Below are 20,231 nucleotides of genomic sequence, written 5' to 3'. Positions count from 1 at the left end.
AGACATGTAAGGCTTTGAGTTCCCAAAGATGAAAATAAAAATATAAAACCCTAACCTTTATTTACTGCTGGGTGGGACTACAAAAATGCTTTCCATTGCTGCTATAAACACCTGGACCAAAAGCATCTTGGGGAGGAAGGGGTTTATTTTAGCTTACTTTATAGTTCATTATGAAGGGAAGTCAGGGCAGAACCCAAGGCAAAGGCCATAGAGACTTCTCTGGCTTCCATATACCACCCAAGTCTGCCTTCCCAGGGGTTGTACCACCCATAGTGGGCTGGTTCCTCCCACATCAATCATCAGTCAAGAAAATGAATGCCAATAGGCAATCTGGTGGAGGGACCTTCTCGGTTAAGGTTCCCTCTTCCCAAATGACTTTAGTCTCTATCAAGTTGGCAAAGACTAACCAGCACAGGAGATTTCTAAAACAAATGAACAAACAACAATAAACCAAAACAGAACTACAATATGACCCGGCCATACCATTCCAAGCCAACATAACACAGACGTTTTATACATCCATGTTTCCAGCTGTACTGTTCACAACAGATAGAAGTAGGAGCCACCTGGCTGTCCATCAATGGATGAATGGATAAGGAAAATGTGGTCCATATACACAAAGGAATTTCATTCAACTGTAAAGAAAAATGAATTCGTGACATTTGCAGCAAAATGAATAGAAATTATCTTAGGTGTCCATGCCCAGAAAGACAAATAACACGTCATCGCTCATGTGTGCATCTAGATTTTCATTTCTATATGTGTATAAGGATGGGGGCACAGGTCTTCAAACTAGAGAGGGAAATGGGGTCTTCTGGGAAGGTTGGAGGGTAAGAGAATAAATACCTGAGGCTTGGAAGAGGATGGAAGACAGGTGAAGGGAAAGGACCCGGGGAGAGAATGGGAGAAAACGGGAGAGATGAGAATATACAAGACAGTGTATGAAAGTCTTATGGTGAAACCTATTGCTTTATGCTAATCTAAAAACATAATAAAAATAAAAGTTAAAAGACCCACAAGTTGAAAAATTAAAGTATTCACTACAAACAGGAAGCCTAGCGCTCTGGAATTAAGGCCAGCTGGACAAGGATAAACGCATTTCTACTGGCAGGTGCATGGAGGCCCCTGAATCTGTTTTGTACTGGGTCCACCTCTCCAGAACCCCAGACCCCTCCCACTCTTGTTCCAGCGTCCCCAGACCCTCCACCTCTCTCCACTGGGAGCTGAGGAGTGTGGCTTGCTTGCTGTTTGGTGAGCTGCTAAGTGGTCCCTGCTTGTTGATCTGGGCACTGTCTGGAGGGGCGGGAGTGCCTGCCCAGGCATACTCCGACAACGGTGGCATGCTAGGACAGGTGCCTCTGTGCAGGTGGGATGCTGTCAAGGTCAAGGCCGGGTAGCTTTGGGTTGACCTGTGCCCTAAGCTCCTGGCCCATCACTGGGGATTACTGGGCCTTGGACTTTCTCTCTGCTGATCCCAAACCTGGGCTGTGACTCCTGCCTCGGCACACAACAACGTGTCAAAGTTTGGAGGTAAGGTGGGGCCAAACAAATGCAGGGAAGTGGCCAGGCTGGGATAGACCGCTTTCCTCGACCACTTCAGAATCCACTTGGCAGAGGCTGCGCAAAAACAAAAAACAAAAAACCATGAAGTCCAGAGGGGCTCAGCCAGAGGGCAAAGAGGCTCTTCCGTACAAAGAGGGGTCCAAGAATGAAGAGTGCCTTGTCCAACTCTTGGTGATACAGGAAAGCACACCTCTCCTCAGAGGGGACACCAAGGTCTTCACAGCTCAGGGTAGCAGGCCCGCTCCCATTTAGTCTCAGAGCTACTGCGGAACTCCAGGCTCTGCGCATGGTGATTTAAGTTGAGAAGGCACAACCAGCCACGGTCCGGTCGGCACAATCTTGAACACTGAAGGGCCCCCGCCCAGCAGACAGAGCTTCCGGCCTCCTGGTCCAAATAACAAAACCAACCTCCAGGACCATCGCACCTCCAGGTCAGGTATGAGAATTCCAAATGGAAAAACAAAACAAAACAAAAGAAAGGAAAACAAAACAAAACTAAGAGTAGTTCCCAATTGCCAGTCAGAATGCTATTTCAAGAAGGTGCCTCATTAGCAGAGCAAGGCACAGCCTGAATCATTTGCTCATCTCTCTAGAAGTGCATGCCAGGTGTTCTCTTCATCCTCAAGTGCCAAAGCATACCACAGAACCTGACAGAAAATGGTGCTGGAAGTTTCCAGGGATCAATGACAGAGCCACTGGAGGGCAGACAGGATTTCAAGAGGGTGCCAGGTACCAGCCCTCCCAGGTGGACCTGAACCCCTCCTGTCTGCCTTTGTGGACACAGCAAGCTCTTCCTCTAGGATCTGGGAGGGACAGATATTATGGGCATGGCCGGCACAGGACAGTTATGGGAGACGGACATCAGGAGGGACCAGACATCAAGTATGCCTGGATCCAGGTTTGCCTCTGGGGCAGCATCCTCCACTGGGTGTAGGCCCCAAGGTTTTCTTTGGTGCTGATTGAATAAAGCTGAGGACATCACCACTCCTGGATATGGTGGAGGAGAAGGTTTTTATTGTAGATATGAGGGAGAGAACAGCCAGAGGCATCGGGAAGGATCCAGATTGAGCATGGCCAGCAGAACAGACCAGGCCATGAGAGGAAATAGAGAGGGGGCGAGCAAGAGAGGAAGAGAGACAGAGACAAAAGACAGAGAGAACGGAGAGAAGGGGCAGGTCCAAGGAAATGAGGACCAAGAGAAGACCCAAGGGAATGGAGCTTGGGCTGAAGAGGTTTAGGGTATGGAGCAGGGTGAGAAGTGTTGGGAGGAGCCAGGACTCTGTAATAGATACTTGAGAAGCTCAGAGAGCTTGGTGGTCCGTGTCAGCTTTGATATGCTAATAGGCACCTCAGTTAGCCATTTGTCCTGAGTGTCTTTGGGCCCTAACACTGATGACATGTTTGCAAACACTTCAGACTTTTCCAAAGGTTCTGGCTAGACTGAGGGCCAGTGGGTGGGTAAACTAGGAAGAAATGAGGGCCCTTGAGGCAAGAACAAGGGGGTTTCTTTCTTTGTTTGTTTGTTTTTCAAGACAGGGTTTCTCCGTGTAGTTTGGTGCCTGTCCTGGCTCTCTGTAGACCAGGCTGGCCTCGAACTCACAGAGATCCGCCCGACTCTGCCTCCCGAGCGCTGGGATTAGAGGCCTGCGCCACCACCGCCCGGCCTCAAGGGACTTTCTTACCTGGTTTCTTACCCTCTGTGTAGCTCTCCTAGGAAGGGGTCAGGAGGTTAGGACCCCCCCGGGGAACCAGTGGTAAGCGGCTCAGATGGAACTAAAAATACTCCCCAAATCCTTGACTTAGGAAACCGTGACAAACCAATAGAGCTCTTGGGAAGACTGAAGGGGACTCTGAGATGGCTAGTGTCCTTGAATGCCCTTCAAAGCACACTGGCCCCCAGAAAAGCCAGGCTGGGAGTGGTGAAATCCTGGTGAGGCCCAGAGGTGTGGTAACAGTGGCACACGGCCCTCCCCCTTGTGCCCTCTCTCAGGCCAGCAGCCCACACCACCCTCGTCTGCCCACGAACTCTTCCTCCCTTGAGGAGATCCCGGTTCTGAATCAGTTTGGATTAATTCCTGCTCAGGAGCTGTTCTGTGAAGCGCTGGTTTTCTCTCACACAAAAAGCCATCTGGCAGGGAGACACAGAAGTTCGGCTTCCAACTGCTGCCTTCCTAGCCCTGGAGAATCGTCTGTCCCCTGTCATGTCTGTGCCTTAGAACACATCTAAACTTTCTGATGAGGTGTGAAGGAACACCGGGCAGCCGCCACAAACAAAAGGAGTCACACACAAGCTGTTTCCCCTCTCTCCACACTCCATCTCCCCTTTAATGGGCCCTGCTTCCGGCAGGCACTCTCAGGGTCAGTCCCAAGGTCCCAGCCGCCCTGTGTCCTATCTGCTGCTGTCTGGAAGCAGCTTGGGGACAGACAGGGTGGGCCAACTGGCAGACAGCATGAGCCGCCAAGGGAGTGGGCAAAGTGCCCAGACCTCCGAGGGCCCCACCTATCAGCCCGGAGTCGGGTGGCGGGTGGCAGGGGCTGGGCCCTTCCGTCGCCTGCGTCTGAAGTACCTCTCCTATTCAGCTGTCCCCAAGGACACTGCAGGACCAAGGTGGGGGCCCTTGAAGCGGGAGGCTTCAGGACCATGCTTTAACTTTCCAACTTGCTGAATACTTTGAGTTTTGTTTTTGTTCTTGTTTTATTTTTCTGTTACAAAAGTAACTGGCGTTCAACTGACCGACAGTTTCCTAAAGCATCTTTGCAGCTGGCCAGCCCTCTCCGGGATGGGATGAGGGTCAAGGGGCAGTCGCTGCTGGCTGCACATCGCGTGCCCCGGCAGAGCGGAGTGATCAGCCCAGGGCCACCAGCTCCAGAGCCCCATGCCGAAAATCCCGCGGCTCTGTTCTACTCGGCAGCGTCGGAAGGAGTCCTGAGTACCCGCAGGGTGCCGTACCTACCACCAGGCCCCCCCCCCCCCCCCCCCGGGCGAGCTGGTCCCGGAGCAGGCTCGGCCTCCTGGCCCGTGGGCCACAGCAGTGTCGCCAGCTCCCGGCAGGGGGCGCTGGCAGTCTCGGGAGGCTGCGGAGCCCGGCCCCTGACGTCACCGCCCGCGGTCGCCATGGCGACGGCCTCACCAGCGCGCGCGTCAGAGCCTCCAGTCTCTTGGCAACCGCCCGATCTCCGCTCCCCCTCTGTCGGCACTGGGCCGCGCGTCGCTCTGGCGTCAAAGCGACGTCAATGGGCTGTGCCGGCCGCGGGGGCGGGGCGGGGCGGAGCCTGCGCGGGGCGGGGCGGGGCGGGGCGTTGCCGCGTGCAGCCGGCGGCGGCGGGGCGCTGACATGCGGCGCGGCCCGGGCGGCGGCGGCAGCGTTGGCGGCGGCGGCGCGAACGGCGGGCGCCGGAGCAGAGCGAGCAGTCGAGCGGGCGGCGTCCCGGGTCGGGCGCACGGAGGGCGGCGGAGGTGAGCGGTAGCGCGGGTTCGGGTCCCCGTGGCCCCGCAGGTGCGCGCGTGGGGTCGCGGGCAAGACTCCAGCCCCGCGGGCTCCCCATTGTTGCGGGTCGGCGCCTGGAGGCGGGTCCGCGAGCACCGGGTTTAGAAGTCTGTCCCAGGGAGCCGAGCGTCGGCGCGAGGGAGCCGGAGCGCGGTACAAGCCCGGCACCCGAAGGATCCAGGGGCTGGCGTGGGGTCAACCGCGGGTGGACTGCTGGCGCGCGCGCGCGCCTGGCCAGGACCCGGAGGGTCGGGGGGCGCGTGCGTGGGGGTTCGTGCGGAGGGAACCTGGGATCGAGGGGGCGCGCGCGTGGGGGCGCGGACTGGAAGCCCGGGGTGCGAGGTCTCGGGCTAGCGGGGATTCGAGGCAGAGGGTTCCGTTCGCGAGGACTTTAGCCGGGGGACACCGGGTCAAGGAATGTGCGAGTGGGGGGTGCGAGCCGGGATCCAGGATCGGGGGACGCACTAGTGGGGCTCCGGGGCTGGAGGAACACGGGGTCGAGAACGCACGCGTGGTGGCCTGGCAGACACAGTTTCGGTGACCGCGTCGTGGAGGCTGGGGCTGGGGGGTAGAGGGGGGCTTCGGGTTCGGGCCGGAGTCAGTCGGTGCTGAACGCACTCCTTGCTGACCCGCAGGTGCGGCCCGAAGCCATGGTGATCATGTCGGAGTTCAGCGCGGTCCCCTCGGGCACCGGCCAGGGCCAGCAGAAGCCCCTCCGGGTGGGCTTTTACGACGTGGAACGGACCCTGGGCAAAGGCAATTTTGCGGTGGTTAAGCTGGCGCGGCACCGAGTCACCAAAACGCAGGTGCGCGCGCGTGTTGGGGGAGACTAAACCAAGGGGGTGGATCCAGCCAGGGGGTGGACCCCTGTGCTGATTCAGTCCTGCAGAGTTGATTGTCACAATTGTAAACGATGACAGTGTTTAGTCTGGTAAAGGAAAAAAAAAAGCTTTGTATTATGTTTCTGCATAATTTGTACAATTACTAGGGAACAGCAAAGATAATGACCAATACACCCCCCTCCCGTGCAAAAAGAGAAAAAAAAGAAAAAAAGCACACACACACACACACACACACACACACACACACACACACACACACAGCCAACCAGCATTGAGTGGCTCCTGTAAAGCAGGATGGCAAATACAAGGGATTTTATTTAATCTCTCCTCCTTTAAATAATGTAATGTTAGTGGCTACTTTTATTTTCTCCCAACTTCTTGTGACCTTTCGAAGACATCAAATGTTTGAGAGATTTCATTTGCCAAAAAAAAAAAAAAAGTGCAAATGAGATTACTTGAAGGTTTATTTCTAAACAAAAATATCCCCTTTTCTTTTTAAAAATCTGTAGGTTGCAATAAAGATAATTGACAAGACACGGTTAGACTCTAGCAATCTGGAGAAGATCTACCGGGAGGTCCAGCTCATGAAGCTCCTCAACCACCCGCACATCATCAAGCTCTACCAGGTGAGCTGGCTGAGCCTCGCTGTTCCATGGGCATGTCCATCGCTTCTCACAGGCCACACCCTGAGCCTCTGGTCCCTGGAGGTGGCCCGGGTTTCTGATGCTGTGTGGGACCCAGGGAGTACCAAGTGAATAGATTGCCCTTCAGTTAGGCTGTTCAGCTTTATGGATGGTTAGTCTCTTGCTCTCGGTCATACTTGGTTTGCCTCGTTTTATCTAGCATTGTAATTTGTTCCAGTTTGGGACGTGTTGAGGTCCGTCACTGTGAGAATAGCCACGTGTATGGTCAGGCTTAGTGCAGAAGGACCAACTTGAGTGAAACTCGAAACTTCCGCCTTTGCAGATGATTACTGAACGTTAAGAAAGCAGCTGTTCTTTCCATTTTTCCTTGCTGTATCTTTGTGATGGGGGCAGCAAGCCCTTGTCTCTGGTTTACTCACAGTGCGGAGTCAAGACGAGACATACTTCAGCCCCAGGAACTTGCTAGTTAATCCTGGTGACAATGTGCCTCATCTACGGGTCTGTTGGTTGTTTCCTGATAATCTTCCTCACATCTTGCCTGGTGATAAAGGACCGCTTCTGCTGCCCTGAGCGATGGGTCTAGGTGTAGAGGAGCCAGTCCTTGTGAACGTTGTTGTGGATGCTTGTGTGGGTGTGTGAGTCTGGTCAGTGACTCCCAGAGTTCTGGTGAGCCCGAGGTGACTGCAGGAGACAGGAGCGTGCAGTTGGAAAAGTTGTGTGTACAGTGCAGTCGAGGAGAGAACTGTAATTTAAAATTACCCCTGGCCGTCCTTCTCAGCACAAAGGCAGACAAGTCATTGGAGCTTGCGTTTGGCCTGTGGTGACGGCTCCCTCAGTGTCTCTTAAGCACAGAGCCCAGGGCTGTGTGCTCAGGGGTCATACTTTATTTCAATCTTCATCTTTAAGTTGTGCTCGAAGATAAGTTTCCTCCATGGCCAGTGCTGGGAGAGGGGGCTGGAAGAGGGCCTCCCCGACCTTCGGAACAGGCTGACTCTTGTGCTGTAGAGGCCGATCTATGCTGCTCTTCACGCCTTCCTCTCCTCCCTGCTTTCTGCTTGCTGACCAGGTCGAAGCCATCGCACTGAGGAAATGTTGCCCAGGCGATGGATGCCAGAGTGGATATTTTAGCTCCTGTCTTCAGTGACTCAGCTTTCAGGATTGGGTGGGCTGGTGAGGCCAGTTGGTCCTCTGGTCTCGATACTGATGTCTGGCATTCATTCAGCCGGCCCAGGCATCTCATTCTCTCCGTCGGGTGGGGGCAGGGTGGTGGGGGTGGAGAGAGTTGGATTGGTTTCATTTGTTGAGGTAGGGTCTTGCTGTGTAGCTCTAGCTGGCCCAGTGCCCTCTGTCTGGATAGCCTTCAACCTGTGGCGGTCCTCCTGCTGTAGTCTCCTGAGTGCTGGGGGCTGGGGTTCCAGATGTCTGCCACCACGATCCGTTTATGCAGGGTTTTAAACGTTTAAAAGATGCTCGTTTTCCTTCCCCTTTACTTCCATCAAGAAAAGGAAAAGCAGGGGTCGTTGACTGCACTGTGTGGAAGGGAGATGGCAGTTAAATTTTTAGCTGAATTGCTGTTCTTTTTAATATACTTTTCTTAGTAAATCTGTGACTCAAGATTCCTTAGAAGTATCTTTTAAAGGAGTAATAGCATGTCTTGAACCCAAAGAGATCTTTCTTCCTATCAAAGTCCATTCTCTTTCCCTCCCTGAAATGTTTTATTTATTATTTATTTATTTATTTATTTATTTATTTATTTATTTATTTATATTGAGACAGTTTCACTGTGTAGACAGACTGGTCTGGAACTTGCTGTGTAGCCCAGGCTGTCCTTGGGCTTTGGCCAGTCCTGCCTCCGCCTCCTGAGTGCTGGGGTTACAGGTGTAATCCGCCATGCCTGGCGCCTCTGAAATATTTAAACTATACAACATACATAAGTGTTTTTTTTTTTTTTATTCATTTCCGAACCAAAAATTTGGATTTTACTTCGTTGCTTAGTTATGATTTAAATTTTTTAAAATAACATAAAGTTGTCGGCCAGTGAATGAATCTGAAGGTGTGTGTTGACATTGACCGTTACTGTTGACATATGCCAAGCAATGGTGCTGTACAAAGAGCAATCCCCTGTAGCTTATCTGGCAAGGCCATGTTCTTAAGGCTTAATGTCTTGTCAATAAGGCAAGTGGGGGTGGGATGTTTAGATTGATCTCTCAGTTTGCTTTTTTGGGGTTTTTTTTGTATTTTGTTTTTTGTCTTTTTTTTTTTTTTTTTCTTTTTAAGCTTGAATGGCCAGTTGTCCATAGGGCTTCTGAAAGGATGCCTCTGGGATTCTGCCATCCATGGCCTCCAGAGCTCCCAGGCAAATGCTTGCCCTGCACAGCCTTGTTTGTGGCTCTCTCCCTGTAACGAGCAGAGGTGCCAGGACAGACAGGCCCAGGAGATGGCAGGGCAGAGGGGCTTATCGGAAGGCATGTGTCTCTGGGTTGTGTTGCCTTCCTATCCTGCTCTCTTTCCTTCAGTGATGGCAGTTGCTTGGAGCAGTCAAAGGTTGTGTGGGGTTCAGGTGCATCCATCCTGGCCTCCGTGTGACCCCTTTCCCCTGCTTAGGTTTCCCTTTTTTTTGTTGTTGTTTCAGGTTATGGAGACGAAGGATATGCTTTACATTGTCACGGAGTTTGCAAAAAATGGAGAAATGTTCGGTGAGCTGCATTCATTTTTAGCGTTAGTGAAGCCCTGCCTTCTCACGTCTGCCTGTATTCTCCGGGGCTTCTCGGTGCTTTTTTTTTTTTTTTTTTTTTTTTTTGGCCCGGTCCCAGGTAGTGGCAGCCTCAGCATCTTGGGGTCTAACTTTGTTTTGTTGTCCCTCAGATTATCTGACTTCCAATGGGCACCTGAGTGAAAACGAGGCTAGGAAGAAATTCTGGCAGATTCTGTCAGCCGTGGAGTACTGCCACAACCATCACATAGTCCACCGGGACCTCAAGACGGAGAACCTGCTGCTGGACAGCAACATGGACATCAAGCTGGCAGGCAAGAACGTGTGGCCGGGGAGGCCCTGTGGGGTCTCTGGTTCCCGCGCACCCTGCAGCCGCCACGCTTGCCGGTCCCAGACTGACGCCAGTGCCTGTTCCTCTGCCTCACAGATTTTGGATTTGGGAATTTCTACAAGCCAGGAGAGCCCCTGTCCACGTGGTGCGGGAGCCCCCCCTACGCAGCCCCCGAAGTCTTTGAGGGGAAGGAGTATGAAGGCCCCCAGCTGGACATCTGGGTAGGAGCCTTTTTGGACCCCTGCTGCCTGCCACCCCACCACCCCTGGAGCTGGCAAGCAGGGCACCAACACAGCCCCCTGGTTATTCACAGAGCCTCGGCGTGGTGCTCTACGTCCTCGTCTGTGGCTCCCTCCCTTTCGATGGACCCAACCTGCCGACCCTGAGGCAGCGGGTGTTGGAGGGCCGGTTCCGCATCCCCTTCTTCATGTCTCAAGGTGAGAGGGGGCATGGAGGTGGTCTGGGAGCCCTGGGAGCGCTGGGTGAGCTGGGTGGTGGCTTTGGGGAAGAAGTGGTGGGCGGGTCTGGGCAGTGCCCGCCTAGCGATCTAGCAAGTCTGCTGTTAAAGTCAGGTCCAGGTGATCAGGCTACAAGAGCGGCTCAGCCCACAGGTGCTTTCCCAGTGCCCTACTTACAGCAGGGACCTCCCCACATACTCAGTCTCCTGCAGAGCCTTATCTCTGCAGTCCCCCCACCATCAGGACCCCCACTTCTGCAGTCCCCTACCTCTACAGTCCCCCCACCATCAGGACCCCCACCTCTGTAGTCCCCCCACCTCTGCAGTCCCCCCATTGTCAGGACCCCCACCTCTGCGGTCCCCCCCACCTCTGGAGCCCCCCACCATCAGACCCCGGGATGCCAGCCTCCCTCACACAGGACTTTCTGTTCTATAAAGATGCCTCGCCTTGTGTGTGCCACCACAGGAGGGAGATTCTAGAGAGTTTCCTACAGGGACATTTAAAAAGCGTCTTCCCCGGGTCTGGTCCCCAACTCAGTGGCTCTTTTCTGTAGCAGGGGGGAACCTATGATGGCAGCTTCAGGCTTCTTGACTATCACTCGGGTGGTCTTTGCCGGTGTGATGACCTCTGCTGTGGGAGTGGGACCGAGCCCCAGGCTCAGCACCCTGTCCTCAGCATGGGTCCTTCACCTCCGCAGACTGTGAGACCCTGATCCGGCGCATGCTGGTAGTGGACCCTGCCAAGCGCATCACCATTGCCCAGATCCGCCAGCACCGGTGGATGCAGGCTGACCCCACCCTCCTGCAGCAGGATGACCCCACCTACTCCATGCAGGGCTACACCTCCAACCTGGGCGACTACAATGAGCAGGTGCTGGGTATCATGCAGGCCCTTGGCATCGACCGGCAGAGGACAGTGGAGGTGAGCGTGCCGTGCATAGCCCTGCCTGTGCCTTAGCCCTGCCTGTGCCTTAGCCCCGGACTGGCACTGGGATCAGCTTTCTCAGGCAAAGCAGACCATTGCCTGTGGAGTTAAAATGGGGTACAGTCTTAATTTCAGGGCCATCTTGTCCCCTTCTCTATGGATACTCTTGGCTGACTGGGAATTACCTGGGAAGGATCTCACAGGGAAGCCCAGTGGCCAGCGCAGCCAGGGCCTCGCTCTGACCCCACTCTCCTTGCTCCCCAGTCTCTGCAGAACAGCAGTTATAACCACTTCGCTGCCATTTACTACCTCCTGCTGGAGCGCCTCAAAGAGCACCGGAGCACCCAGCCCTCGTCCCGGCCCAGCCCGGCACCCACCAGACAGCCCCGGCTCCGAAGCTCGGACCTCAGCAGTCTGGAGGTGAGGTTGAGCTCCCTCCCTCCCAGAGCCCTGCTCCCGTCCCCTCAGAGCTCGGAATCCCTTGCTTGGACGTGGCGCCGACTCTCTGGGCAGTTCCCTGGAGCTCATGACAACACCCGAGTTGCAGGCTGTGGGGATAGGAGGGTCTTTGGGGACGACGGGGACGGAGAGGGTGGGTCATGGCTGCTCCACTCAGGGCCAGGTTCTGCCCCTCTGGCTCTTGTTCCTAGCGCCTCCTCCTGGCCACCTGCATGGGCGTGTGGCCTCACAGGTGAAGGCCCAGAATCCTGAGCCCCGAGCCCAGTTAGGTAGCCAGCATCCGATTCTGCCAGTCCCACTTGTAAAACCAGCTTGCTTTCCACTGGTAGTTGGACCCTGGACTCACTTCCTGAAAATCCCTCCCTCCTCTCAGGTGCCTCAAGAAATCCTCCCGTGTGACCCTTTCCGGCCCTCTCTGCTGTGCCCGCAGCCCCAGGCCTTGGCCCAGTCTGTCCTGCAGGCCGAGATGGACTGTGATCTCCACAGCTCACTGCAGGTGAGGGCTGGTCCCCTCTTCCCTGGTGGCTGTGTTCCGCCGGTGCCCGTTCCCAGAGCCCTGGACGTCACCGGCTTCTGTCCCTCCCTTGCAGCCCTTCCTCTTCCCCGTGGACACCAACTGCAGTGGGGTGTTCCGGCACCGTTCCGTCTCCCCCAGCAGCCTCCTGGACACAGCTATCTGCGAGGAGGCCAGGCAGGGGCCCGGCCTGGAGGAAGAGCAGGAAGCCCAGGAACCTCTGCCTGGCAGCACAGGCCGGAGGCATACACTGGCTGAAGTCTCCACCCATTTCTCCCCACTCAATCCTCCTTGTAAGTGCCCCCAGAGACCTAGCATCCAGGGTGAGGGTCAAGACCAGGCGGAGCTCGCTTGAAATGGGTCCTTTTGCCTGGCACCCTCCTCCAGTTAAGAGTTTTCGTTTCAGTGACCCAGGGCTCGCACTTGGACATGGCCTGTGCTTATCTCGGGAGTGGGACACCCCTTGGTTGTCCCAGGCACTAAAGGGCAGGTGTTTGGCCTCGGGCCTCTTCCTGTCCTGGGGTCTGAGTGTCACTGTTAGCCTGCCATCTGCCTTCGCACCTGTGGGCTCTGGTGGCCTAGATGAGGGTCAGGGTTGGAGAATGAATACCGTACCACGGCCTCCCTCACTGACAGGCCATGTGTCCTCTTCCCCCAGGCTGTGTGACCTTAGGGTGTGTGGTCTCCTTCTCAAGCGTTTGCTCCTCCCACAGGCATAATCGTCTCCTCCTCGGCCACGGCGAGTCCCTCCGAAGGAACGAGCTCGGACAGCTGCCTCCCCTTCTCTGCAAGTGAAGGCCCTGCAGGGCTCGGTGGTGGCCTGGCCACCCCAGGGCTGCTGGGCACCAGCTCTCCAGTCAGATTGGCCTCGCCTTTCCTGGGCTCACAGTCGGCCACCCCTGTGCTACAGGCTCAGGCGGGTCTGGGCACAGCTGTCCTACTTCCTGTCAGCTTCCAGGAGGGACGGAGGGCGTCAGATACCTCACTCACTCAAGGTAAGGTCCCCTCGTGCCCCATGCAGGCCATCTCTGCCCATCCCCAGCCGGGGCAGGACCCTCAGTGCTCCTCAGACAGGCTGGAGGTACCACCCCAGCTCTGTGCGGCCTGGCTCACAAAGTGGGCTCAGACCTGACCCTAAATGCCAGGAACAACCATTCTGGGCAACAACTCCTGTTGTGACAGGAAGGGCCAGGATTAAGGGGGGACCCTGACAAACCGCAGTCCCGTAACCTGTTTGGGTTTCTCCATGCCACTCAGAGTCAGGGGGTACCTGTGAGGTCCTCTATGTCTGTGACAGTCCGGGGAGCGCCCAGTGCACTGTGCACCCCCTCCTCCGTAGCGTACCCAGACACACCTGTCCCATTGGGGAGGGAGTACAAACCCGGACCTGGATAGAAGACCAGCCATGGGGGAGGGGTGGATGTCGGGCTCAGGAGCTGGCAGCTGCCAAGCCCTGTAGGGAACCACTGCCCAGTGACCCTTTCCCTTCCCTTATCCTCAGGGCATAGAAACTCCCAACAGGCTAAGGCCATGCTCTAGAGCCAGGCGGGCTAACCCCTGCTCTTGTTTCCACAGGGCTGAAGGCCTTTCGGCAGCAGCTGAGGAAAAACGCGAGGACCAAGGGGTTCCTGGGGCTGAACAAGATCAAAGGGCTGGCCCGCCAGGTGTGCCAGTCCTCCATCCGAGCTCCCCGGGGAGGCGTGAGCACCTTCCACACCCCGGCCCCCAGCTCTGGCCTGCAAGGCTGCACGGCGGCGGCCGGCAGCAGTCGGGAAGGCAGGAGCCTGCTCGAAGAGGTCCTGCACCAGCAGAGGTGAGCCCGCCACACCGCTCCTGTGCTCCGGGCCCTGCCGAGGGAGGAGCCCACTTCCCCGGGTGCCCGAGACGTCCCCAGTCACGTGGTCCCTGCGCGAGGTCTCTGCAGCCTGGCACCTCGTGGTCCGGGGTAGAGCTCGGAGGGGCGGCGGGCAGGTTTAGTAACCCTTTGTGGGTGGAGGGCAGTGGTGACCAAGACGGTCCTGTTGAGCTGGCACCTCCGAGTTGCCACAACAGCTAAAGGACTTAGGGCGGGATGGCTCAGGGATGTGTCATGTCACACAGCAAAGCTCTGTGAAACCTCGTCCGCCAAGCGCCGCTCCGAGGTGGGTGGGAGCCACCTGGGCGCTGTGGAAACGGGGAGTGCTGGGCAGAGCCCACGGAGTGACCGCTCCCCGCCCCGTCCCTCTGTTCTCCAGGCTGCTCCAGTTACAGCACCACTCGGCCACCCCCGCTGGCTGCCCCCAGGGCCCCCAGCCATCCCCTGTCCCTGTCCCGTACGTGCTCACTCCCTGTGACGGCCTCCTCATGTCCGGGATCCCGCTGCTGCCCGCACCTCTCCTCCAGGCTGGAATGTCCCCTGTGGCGTCCGCTGCCCAGCTCCTGGATGCCCACCTGCACATCAGTGCTGGCCCAGTGGCTCTGCCCGCTGGGCCCCTGCCACAGTGCCTCACCAGGCTGGCCCCAAGCTGTGACCCTGCTGGGCTGCCACAGGGGGACTGTGAGATGGAGGACCTGACCTCTGGCCAGCGGGGGACATTTGTCTTGGTACAGTGAGGGTGGCCCTGCTACACGCCACCCCCCACAGCCCGTTGACTCTTCCAAGCAATAATTTCAGAGTATGTGAAGATGGTTTCGGACTCAAAGCCAAGAACTTTCTAGAAGTGAAACAAGCAATATGTTTGGTGTATGGGCTTTTTAGGATTTTGTTTTTGTTTTTGTTTTATTTTTTTTTTCCTTGCACTGAATGACCTCAATGATGAGTAGGGACTGAAACTTTCTGAAGAAAAATAATAATTGAGGGTGTGTCATATGGGCGGGTGGATGGGAGGGGACGTGGGGTAAGGGAAGAGGCCCGTGCGGCTGGGGTGAAGGAGAAGCGAGGGGCCACGCTGCTCGGGGACCCCTACACTCCTATTCACAGTTCATCATCATAACGTGATGAGCGCGGACGTCCCCGGAGGCAGCGGCGCCCAGCGTGGCACATGCCTGTGTGTTGGTTGGCATCGGTTTGGGTTCACAGCTCTCCACTTCTGAAATGCTCGTGCTTTACCAAAAACTGTGAACTTGCTGCTTTCCGTGTGGGTTTTAGAACAGCCAAGACCGGCCTAAGGGGAGACCGCGTGCATTGTCGGGATCTCCCCGTCAGCCGGAGGACGACCTTGTCGTATTCTAGCTTGAGTTTTGTAGCCGCTCAAGTCAGTTTGCCAGGCTTATTCAGAGGAAACCACAGAGGACTGGAAGGGGTCAGGACCTGCAGGTGGGTGCCCTGTCCCACGGTCACTTGGCCCAGAGCCCTTCACACCGCAAGGAAGCCAGCAAGTCCCTTCCTGCCGTGTGTCTCGACTCCGCTGCTAATTACCAGATTTTTACGCATTTCATTATCAGGGTCCAACAAGAGCACCTGATGGGGAAATTGTGCAATACCAAGGGGGCTGTGACCAGAGGGGTCCAGGCAGCCAGCGGGCATCTTGGTTATGACCACCTGCCCTTGGTCTGGGACCTTTCCTGTTAAAACCCTGGCCCCCAGGCCTGGCCTGTCTGGCTTGCTTTCCAGGAAGATGAGAAGTGTAGGTCAGTGTTTGTAAAGTTTCTTTTTTTAAGCAGATACTGTATATGTATATAAATAGGAGACAGACACTACTTATTTTTTCTATTTTCTATACACTTTTGTGTTCCTGGCTTAAACCTCCCTTGGTCACATTAAGAAGTGTCCCCCATCCGCACCACACTTGTGTTGAAGGGGCCGCGGGCTGCCCACCTCCGGCACAGGGTAGAGGCGTCAGGGAAGGGGTGACCGCACCTGACGAGTACAGCTCTGGAAGCAACCAGGGATGTCATCCCCTTCCCACGCTTACGTCAGGCATCTGTCCCTCTGCCTCCCCGGTGACTTCCACTCTGGCATCTCACCGCCGCAGTATTAACCTGAGGTCGTTAAGGGAGAGGGAAGGAGGCACTTTTAAAAGCCAAAGATTGACCGAGTTACCTGAGGCCAGGAAGAGGCCGCGCTCAACCCGATGTCACGGCGCGGGCCTCCCTGTCGGCCCTGTGGCCCGTCTTGTACCGCTTGCTCTCAAGACAGGTGACAGACCATTCTTCTGGGTCAGAACTGGTGCCCTCCCTAGAACAAGCCAAAAAGTGTCCCTCCTGCCGACTCACCAGATGCGTGGATCGGGGAAGCACCCAGCGGCCTGGGCGGCCAGCCCTTGTCTCCCACAGTTCCTGTCCGGATACCACAGATCAAAGGCCTGGGCTCTGCTGTGTGTCAGAAGCGACAAGCACTTTACTTTCTGCCAGTTTTTTGTGTCTTCTAGTCACTGTCAACCTTCTCCGGGGGACAGTAACGTCCTGGTTTTTAAGTTCTTGTTTTTGGCGAGTGTGGTGTGCTTATGTAGATCCTCACAGCCCTGTCCTGGACTGTAATGGAATCGCCTATTTAAAGACACTACGTGATCTCAGATGTATATAATGGTTTTATTGTTTTGTTTTTTTTTTTACTATGATGGAATTGTTTCATTTCTCATGTTAATGTGAGAAACGTATGCCAAATGATTAGTTGATGTATGTTTTTTTAATTTAATATTTAAATAAAATATTTGGGGGGAAACCTTGACCTTCCCTTGGTTCACCTCTGGGAGCACATTCCTTTGAGACACTGTTGGGAGCCCCCCCCCCCCCCCCGAGGTCTGGGACCTGCTGTCTACAGCGAGCTGAGCTGGGTCCAGGCCTGCCATGGTGGCCTGTCTTGGCCCAAAGTCTGCAGTAGGCTTTTCCTTCCCCATGGCCACTGCCCTCTTTGGTCCCCCTCCTTCCTCCAAATGCTCTCTGGATTCCTTGACACATTCTAGACGTTTTAAGGCTTTACAAGTGTTAGAAGAGTTTCACAGGGGGGCTCCCGTGGTCTAAGTCTTCACTGCCTTCCAGCATAGGGCAGTCTCACACAGCAGCTCCTGTGGGTAAAGACAATCCCTCAACTTCTTTATAAGTGGAAGACTGGCCCTGGAATGGAGCCCGAGTGCCCTGCAGTGGGGAGGTACCATGGGGCAGACTCCATAGGAGATAATGGGACAGCTCTTTCCCTCTCTGGGCCTGCACCCCAAAACTGGTCTCAGATGCACGCCAGGTTCATAGGAGCACAGTCAGAGGTCAAAGTTTAGAGGCAAGCCCAGTGTCCATGTATGGATGAATAGAAGGGCCAAATGTGGTCCCTCCCCATAGTGGAGTATTTAGCCTTCTAAGTGAAGAGAACCCTAGCCTGAGTGAATCCCAAGGATGTGCCCAGTGGGATAAATCAGTCACATCAGGCAGAGGCAGTATGACTGTATTTCCATGAGGGCCTTGGAGTAATCAAACTCAGAGTAGAAGAGCAGGTTAGGCAAGCGATAGTGTCTGCCTTTCGCAGGGACAGAGATCCAGCTTGGGACAGTGAGTTCCTTCTGGAGGTGACGGCTGCACAAACAGGCGCTTTAATGCCACAGAACTGTGTGCTCAGAAGCAGGAGAGCACATTTCATGTTGGGTCTGTTGTGCCACAATAAAAGTGTTCAAGAGAAAAGACTGAGTGAGCAGACAGCGGCTGCCAGAAAGAGCCAGAAGGGGCCGTGGCCGAGCACAACGAACTCAAAACAAGGACATACCCCTGCAGGTGACGAGAACCCAGAATCTATGCCAGGGCCTTCGAATGTGAGGAGCATTGCTCCCAGGGGACAGCCCAGCCCTCAGACTGCTAGACAGGGGGTGGAAGGCTGTGAGGGTGCCTCCTTGGATCCCAGTGAGCCTTGGTGGCTCATGCTGCGTGTTTCAAATGGTTACCACATCTAGACTTGCTAAGCCAGTCATCCAAGAGGAGAGCCAACCCAGACAACACCTCTAAGAAACCTTGGTAGACCAGGTCCCACCTTGGCTGTGTGTGTTCTTGGTGGCGTCATCGCTGAGAATCAGGACAGTAGGCTCAGTTCAGATGTTCAGCTTGACTCCATGGCGTATGCAGTGGCCGTGTGCTGGGAGAACCTGCTTATTGAGTGAAAAACTGAACCCAACTCCAGTCAACTCGTCTTGGGATCTCCCTGTGTGTTTGGCTTTCCCACGTGTTCTTGTGAAGTAGTAGACTGACATCTATGTCTCTGCTCCCCAGCTAGGTGCTACTCTCCAAATGGGGTATGTATGTCATGTCATGGTGCCCCGGAGAGACTGGGTACGATCCCATGTGAATAGCTCCTTAGGAAGCAGTGTCAGCTTCATGTCCCCCAATGGCTTTTTCTAGAACGTGTGGCCTTCCAGGAGGAGGAGGATGGAGATGATAAAACATCATTCAGATCGCTCAGGTTGGAAATCAGAGCCCCGGGAAACTTCTAGAAACTCTGTGGGACCCTAGAATTCTGTCCTGGGCTAGTTGACCTCACAGCCTTTTCCAATCCCTCTGAGGAGGAGCAGCCTTGGTTGCTGTGGGCGTATGAGGTCCCTTGCCCGTGGAGAGGTCCCTCCCCAGCCCTGCCCAGGTCTCACTGCCAACATTTTTGCTCTGCGAATGGCCCCACCTTCCCAGGGAGTTTCACAAGATGTTTACATCAGGGACGTGTTCGTTCCTGTCCTGCCACTAGAGAGGCAAAGTGGTGCTTGAACACACCCCTCAGCGCACAGCTGCACTTCTGAGAGATGGGGCGTCCTGGGGTTCTGAAGCTTTCTTCCTCCCGACCCCTCTGGCTAGGGTCCAGGCATACCCTGGAACGGCGACCGCTGCCGAGCAAGCGGCTGCTTACGTCCTTGCTAATGGAAGATAGAGCCGTGCCCATCCGGCTCAGCACACAGTGTCTCGGTGGCTAAGAATGTGGTCTTTGCTGTCACATGCCTGCCTTTGTGTCCTAGCCCTTCCAGTCCTGTGACACTGGACAGATGACCTGGATGGGCTGTGTATTAGTGTTCTTGTTTGCGACGTGGTATACTCAGCCACCGGGTCACCTCTTAGGGCCTCGTGGGTTCTGACTAGCTGTGACACACAGAGACAGCACAGTGACTGCCTGGATGCAGTGAGCACTAAGCAAACACAGTGACATCCCTAAGCGTCACCCTCAGCAAGGACAGGACAGAACACCCCTCCTCCCACCCCAAGAAGGAGTTGTCTGCTGGCCACACAGCTCCAGGCCCACCCACCTGTCCTAACCCTCAACCCGGAGGGTACCAAACTCTCACAGAAAATAGGAGACTTCACCCAGCATCTGGCCACGTACAACTAGGTGTTTTTAATTGCTTGACGGCAGGCTGGCTGGATCTGCAAAAATACAGGTAGGAAGAACTTTTGGCAATCTCTAGGAGCGAGACCTCCTGCGGCTTCCTCTGTATCCCAGCATGCACTAGGATGGGAGGCTGTTCCAAGCGGGGCCTTCAGAGCAGGAACTGAATCTGACTGAGAAGGAACTGACTCCTGGGGCTAGAAGAAAAAAAATCTAGTTTTTCTTCTAGAATAAAGTGGGGTGTGGTAGAGGATGCCCTGATGAGGGGTTTGGCAAGCACCGGCTGAGGGAAATGTGACCTTGGTCTTGCAGTGTGGGCCCTGCAGAACACCAGGGTTTCTTTAAGGCCTGGGAATCTGGGCGTGGCTTGTGGCTAGGGGTTGTTAAGTGGAGTTGAAGTGTTTTCGTTCCCATTCCTCCGAAAACTGCCCGCCTCTCCATCCACTTTCACGATTGCTATTTTGGCTATCTGAATGTGATTTCTCTAAATTACTGAAAGGACTTGAAAACACTCAGGAGACCCAAGTGGCCAGTCCCAGCAATGCTGGTGTCTTCCCTTCTCCCTGGGATAGCTCGGGGGTGGACTGGAATCCGGCTTCCCCGAGCAGGGACCGGAAGCTTTCTTTGCAATCCAAGAGAAAGATGCATTCTCCTTTTCTTTTTGCAGACAGGATCTCGTCTTGTTAAACCCATGCTGGCCTTTAATTCTCTGTGTAGTCAAGGATGACCCTGAACTTCTGATCCTCCTGCCTCTGTGTCCCAAATGCTGGAATGACAGGCCTGAGTCACACAGTTGGCTAACACAGTGCTGGGAATGGAACTGAGACTTCATCCTCGCCAGGCAAACACTCTAGAAACTGAGCTACATCTCCAGGCCCCTAAAGGTGCATCTTTAAAGTTTTCCAGCCAGCAAGAAGTCGGGTGAAAAGCAAGAACCCCCCAGCTTGCAGAAAAGAGGGGGGAGGTGCAATCCCAAGCCCCTGTCCTGACTTCATGTTCAAAGAGTTTGGACCACAGATGGTCCAGTGCAT

At 55.1% G+C, this 20,231-nt stretch overlaps 1 protein-coding gene across 1 annotated transcript; it reads left to right on the top strand.

Annotated features, from left to right (window-relative positions):
- Positions 1-4,916: 4,916 nt before the first annotated feature.
- On the top strand, positions 4,917-16,599 carry Sik1 (salt inducible kinase 1). Its single transcript, XM_028861284.2, has 14 exons — positions 4,917-5,020; positions 5,687-5,857; positions 6,403-6,519; positions 9,170-9,233; positions 9,403-9,564; positions 9,678-9,802; positions 9,895-10,018; positions 10,737-10,960; positions 11,228-11,383; positions 11,796-11,918; positions 12,013-12,229; positions 12,650-12,931; positions 13,512-13,749; positions 14,171-16,599. The coding sequence occupies exons 2-14, from the start codon at positions 5,702-5,704 to the stop codon at positions 14,526-14,528; spliced, it is 2,346 nt and encodes a 781-aa protein (XP_028717117.1). The 5' UTR covers positions 4,917-5,020; positions 5,687-5,701; the 3' UTR covers positions 14,529-16,599.
- The last annotated feature ends 3,632 nt before the right edge of the window (positions 16,600-20,231 follow it).

This window comes from Peromyscus leucopus, chromosome 16_21 (genome assembly GCF_004664715.2).
Source record: "Peromyscus leucopus breed LL Stock chromosome 16_21, UCI_PerLeu_2.1, whole genome shotgun sequence".
Lineage (NCBI taxonomy): Eukaryota > Metazoa > Chordata > Mammalia > Rodentia > Cricetidae > Peromyscus > Peromyscus leucopus.
This window is presented reverse-complemented; position numbering and strand designations above follow the sequence as displayed.